Source organism: Pecten maximus, unplaced genomic scaffold, assembly GCF_902652985.1.
Source record: "Pecten maximus unplaced genomic scaffold, xPecMax1.1, whole genome shotgun sequence".
NCBI classification, from domain to species: domain Eukaryota; kingdom Metazoa; phylum Mollusca; class Bivalvia; order Pectinida; family Pectinidae; genus Pecten; species Pecten maximus.
This window is the reverse complement of record NW_022979594.1, coordinates 2,333-7,931: the sequence shown is the minus strand read 5'-3', so window position 1 is coordinate 7,931 and position 5,599 is coordinate 2,333. Positions and strand designations below refer to the sequence as shown.

The window sequence follows — 5,599 nt, the reverse complement described above, 5'->3', positions numbered from 1 at the left end:
TTATCAGCATATAGTTAATACATTTCTGTGCACATCTACTTTGAATGACGGACTACAATGACGTACGTGCCTCATACTTGGAACTAATTATAAGCGAATCATTACCCCTAGTTACAGAAATTACCACCAGAGGTCTCAAATTCCAAGCTTCCGCCGAAGAGAAATTTATACTGAATATACCTTTTTTCATGTAATAGCACTTTATTTGTAGTCTTGATAAATTTATATATAGTTCAACTGCATCATATATGAACCGAAAGAAACTACAAAATGAACTGTGAAAGGAAATATAACGAAAACGAAAGTGAGAGATTGTGACGTCACAACTCGTAGGTGATTGTAATATGGCAGGCGTAAACGCCTCCATAAAAATCATGGTTATAACTTTAATATAATCAATTTCTAATTACTACAATATGCAGGTTGTTGATACAGGACAGGTGTTGGCTGACTTGGGTCACGTTTCTGAAAGAGTATATCATTATAAACCCCATTTCATTCCAGTTGTTGCCGGACTTCTTTTCTCTAATGTAGATCTAATAATTACATAAATATCTGTATTGAGGGAAATAAAAGGTTGAACTGTAAACAGTATCATTTATCACCCATTTTAAGTTATAATCTGAATTCATGATACTATTATTTTAAGTGTTTGTAATTCCAAATAGTACAAGCAAAACAGAAAGAATTTCGTACTGATGAGATAGACACAGATACATTACGAGGAAAAATTCAACATTGGTCTAGAAACTGACATATATACAGTATATATATACGTATAGCAATGCAAGGGTATTAATATCAATGTTTGTCTAGTTTTATAAGTGTATACTTATTGGGACCATGATCAATGTTAGATATCCTCAAATTATTGGGTCTTTATATATTATAAATTGCCTCTTTAATTAATGTTGGACCCAATGATCACATATATATATATAGCACAATCATTCTTCGAGCAAGGGAAACATAAAATAAATAACCATGTTCAATTAGTTACTAATTAACCTAAGAATGATCTCTAGGTCTGGTAATTTTAACAACTGTTCCTATTTTAACTGGTCAGTTGAAAATCCTGAAATTGGACAAATACTTAATTTCTTTTCATGTACATGTACAATTGTTATGCATAAATTTACTGTACTCACTTTGCGCCATGGAAGATTCCGGACCCCATAGTCATAGCGAAGCTCATCTCCAGTACGTATAACTTTGGTAGCAAACAAGCACAAAACTGGTAATTGTTTTCTCAGTATCTTCCTCATTTTGCAGTTAGCTCTCTTCCCTAATCCATCATTTACCATTTTCCCCATGGCATCAGTATTAGATGGATCAATGCTGCAAAATATTTTATTGAAATAAAATTTCTAGTACTAGAGCAGGTTTATAATACAGTACATATATATATTATATCATGTTTTCATTGATGCCATTATATGGCCTTACTCTTATATATATTATGTAAAGATTGAGTACAATGAGATGTCGCCTTACAAAATCTTTAGCCTATATAGGTTAACGGTTTAGCATGCAACCTCCATTCATTGTACTGTACACACGTGTAGAGAATCAACACCGTTGTTAAAAGTGGGTCAGTCGGTCAGTCCAAACATTCACAGGCCGGAAACAGACGAATCTGTGTCAGCTGTGAATAAATAATAAGCCTTATGGACCCAAAACAAGCTTTCAATTTAAAAGGCAGAAAGATTTCAAACATCCATGTTTTGTAAAGACTGCAAAGAGTCAATGCAAGTGGGCACAGGAAAACATTAAAAAAAAAAAAAAGTTCTTTTTGTTGTGTACCCCATGAAAAAAAAAAGTACCCTCTGACAAGAATATCATGGGGTACAGAAGAAACTCCCTGTTTAAAAACCTGGTGGGCATGCCGAGATCTACTTACTAATATGTCTGCCCATTATGATGAAAGAAGTACTTCAAGCCGTCCTCCTCAATGTCCTGGCTGCTAGAACTCAAGGTTTGGACACCTTTGTATTCCAGTAAAAATTCACCTTTCTGAAAAGGTCTTCTTGCAAAAACTCCACATCCTGTTTTGTAAACATCAAGTGCAGGACATGTTTTACTGTATTCTCTAATTATGTGCAGGGAATTAAATAACATGCATGGTTCATTTTTAACATGTTTGGTCAAAGACACAACGACTATTTTCAAGACACATATATACGACCGTGAGACACATAGATAAATCTTCTTGCTTCATAGACAGGGGTTAAACTTGAATTAGAATGTATACTACCCACTATGGAAATTTTCAAAGACAAGAAAATGACACATGTGTCTGTAAGACAAGAATACCCCCTTATCTGGATGCCAATTACTGTATCCTGGAAGTTGCTTAAGTGATATAACATTGTCAATTTGATTTGGGATGGGAGAGACATGGATAACATCTCATACATAAAGAAAACATGAACAAAATGTCCTGAGATTAGATTAAGTTTCCTAATTGTGCATATATTCATGGTACATTTGAAGATATTTTTCAAAATCTACTTTGGTATGCTACCCATGTTTTGACAATATTCTGATAAGGAACTTAGGATGATTTATTCAGAGGGAAAACATACCATTTGGGGAATATTGTAATTTCCTTCAAATCAAATTTAAAATTAATTTGTCACACGACTAATCCTCTTACACAGGTTTGTATGAAAATAGTAAAACACTTATATATAAATAATTTCTTTGTCTACTAGTAATTATTAAAAATTCAAATTCCATTTAATTAAAATTTTATGCTATAGCTACTTACCTATATATGTGTCTATAAACTTTATTGTGCAGTTGCGCCGCTCCTCAATATTACTGGTACATGTATGTCCAGGGGATCCACTGTCAGTACTACCATCACTATGATCAGTCCTCCTGGACCTCCGCAATGACATTTCTATAAGATGATTCATTACAATTTGGTTTAATGTGTTTATACTGTACATATAATTACTGTGAAATCTGTGATAATCTGATAAAGGGATATTTTTAAAATAAAAGTTTCAGAATAAATATAGTAAATAACAGATTTTTCTTCTTGTGATTTAGCAAATTTTGGAAAATACATCACCAAAAATTTAAATAATAAACGGTGAATACTGATGTTAATGGTCAACATTTGATTGTTATAAAATCATAATACATTGTACATACCACCATTTATTTTACTTAAAGTGTGGTTTTCCTAAATTTATTTATGTACTGAAATACGTACATTTAATTATATATTCAATATCCTCATAATTTTAGTACTGCATTATTATGAAACTTTACAAACTATACAACCTTCACATTGCAATAAAATCAAAACAATTTGAGCTGAACTTGGATGACAAATAGACTGGTTCAAGTCTTGGTATTGTACTACATTCATTGTTTAAATTAATTAGGTGTCAAAAGTTGTTCAGGTCGAGGAACAGGTCAGTTACTGACAACTGTGACTGAATGACCCTCAAATACGTAACAAATCCACCTGTTGTGGTCAAATCAATTAGCAACTGTGAATATTGGTCCTAGGGTTTAAATCGAAGAATTGATAAGATTTCACAAGAGTAATTGCAACCAACTTGTATTGTATCTACCTAATACAGCGAAATCAAAGTTAATGTTCTGATTTCAGATTAAGTACTGTGTTAAGTGTACACTTTAGCAGGAAACATTCATTTCAAAAAAATTCTTTGGAAAAAAACTTAACCATGTCCAGTACAATCTGCCATTCGATCTATGTAGCTATTTAAAGACCTATAATAGCTAAACCTGTCTGAAATAGCTATTATGAGTAATAGATTTGAAGATTTCAGATTTCATTCCAAGGAAGCAAAGTTGCATTTGAAGGAAGTTTTTAGCATTGTACATGTGTTGATAACAAAAGAGTGAAAAGACAGCAAATAATAATAATCTTTTTTAAAAATTGTTGACATCATTTTAGAAAATGGGATAGTTATGAAAAATAAAAATATTCATCTGATTGCATGCTTTTTGTAATCTCCATCATGATAAAAAATCTTAATTGATTTGACCTTGCTTGATTTCAATGAAATCTTCGAGTCTATTATTATTATTACTCTATACAGCTGAAACTGATCATCCATATAGCTATTTAAGATAGGTCAAATTAATTCAAAGGCATTTGTTTCAGTCCATGCACTTTTCAGTATGTTAATATATAGTCAGTCTCTGTCAGGGTAGGTAAATTTGCACGTTTCAGGGGCATATTTGAAATATGTTTAAATTGATGAATGTAACCCAACATCGTAAAATGTATCAAAGCTATGTCAAACCTAATGACATTGTCTTATACACTATGTATATACATGTATATGCGCACATGATCACTTCTCATAGCAGCTACAACTGGGACGTGTGCTACAAGAGTTTGGTTTGGTATTGTTTAGCATTTTATTAACAGCTGAGTTAGCCTACAAGAGATGACATGTTTTAAAGTCAAACGAGAGGTGTTTATGTAAAGATTGTAACAAAGCGTCATCATCGTATACGTATATCACAGGTATTTAGGTCGGTTGGCAGATTGTACTGGACCTGTTAAAACAGTTTTTAACTGTATGTGAAATAAAAGAACTTACTGATTCTTGTAGTGGAGGTATAGAGCATAAAGCAGAAAAACCAGCGCAAACAGTAAATCAATGAAAACAGAAGTGATAAGAAGAGTAGAGCTAAAAAGTGGTACCAAAACAGCAGAAGCTTTAAAGCTTAGACAACAAAAATAATAAAGCATTAATATAGCGGCTTCATAGTTCTCCATTTCTGGAAAGCAAAAAGGAAATGGAAAAAAATACTTTAGATGGTGCATGGACAAAGACTCAATACTTTAAGGGTCATCATAATGCATTGACTGATATTTTTACAAGCTTAATAACTCATATTTATCACTACTCCTGTGCAATTTAACAGTGTAACTTGATCAATTGTTGTATATGTATCATGGCAATAAACATTCAATCCTAAGGTATATCATTGTAAAACATGAACCGTGGAAAAAATAAACATTTAAAAGCAATTTCATGAAAAGTGATCTAATTTGTACTGATCCGATTTGGGTACTGTCACCTTAATGCTTTTTATGGCAGACATTTGAAAGTCAAACAGAATTAATGTGTGTAGTGTACGCGTTGATGAAGCCATAGCCCGAGTTTTCTCTGGCCCTGTCACCATGTCTGGTGTAGGACATGGTGACAGGGCCAGAGAAAACTCGGGCTTATGAAGCCATATCCAGTCAAACAAATGATAACGAAGACCCAAATATATATATACAAGACCCAATACACAGGTACAATATATTTTCAGTGTAGATATGCAAGACATCTTGACCGAAAAAAGTTTTGATAAAAACTGGAAGACCTAATATTATGATATCATTAAGTCAATCCGATACAAAATAGCGCTTTAATAGTCTCAACTCTCAAGTTGGCTACTGTACTGTACAGGTCTAACCTAAAACGTTGCAAATTCGGTGCGCAGACATGTTTTGTCGTTCGTAGGCTACCCCACTTCGTTTTAAGACAGATACAGCAAAAAATTGATTAAGTGCTCCAAAATATCGAAATATGAAACAAGTATAATACAGCTGCAT

General features: G+C 32.8%; 1 protein-coding gene across 1 annotated transcript; it reads right to left on the bottom strand.

The window, feature by feature from the left end:
* Positions 1-922: 922 nt before the first annotated feature.
* LOC117319015 (N-lysine methyltransferase KMT5A-A-like) lies at positions 923-2,903 on the bottom strand. Its single transcript, XM_033873928.1, has 3 exons — positions 2,771-2,903; positions 1,901-2,045; positions 923-1,338 (listed from the first exon to the last, which is right to left on the bottom strand). Exons 1-3 carry the CDS (start codon positions 2,901-2,903, stop codon positions 1,050-1,052), a joined length of 567 nt encoding a protein of 188 aa, XP_033729819.1. The 3' UTR covers positions 923-1,049.
* Between the last annotated feature and the right edge of the window lie 2,696 nt (positions 2,904-5,599).

Excerpts from the sequence above, each read along its gene's own strand:
- LOC117319015 (XM_033873928.1), bottom strand. The coding sequence starts at position 2,903 with ATGTCATTGCGGAGGTCCAGGAGGACTGATCATAGTGATGGTAGTACT. Across the intron at positions 2,046-2,770 it reads GTTTATAGACACATATATAG|GATGTGGAGTTTTTGCAAGA; the intron begins GTAAGTAGCTAT and ends TTTACAAAACAG. Across the intron at positions 1,339-1,900 it reads CATAATGGGCAGACATATTA|CATTGATCCATCTAATACTG; the intron begins GTAAGTAGATCT and ends AATATTTTGCAG.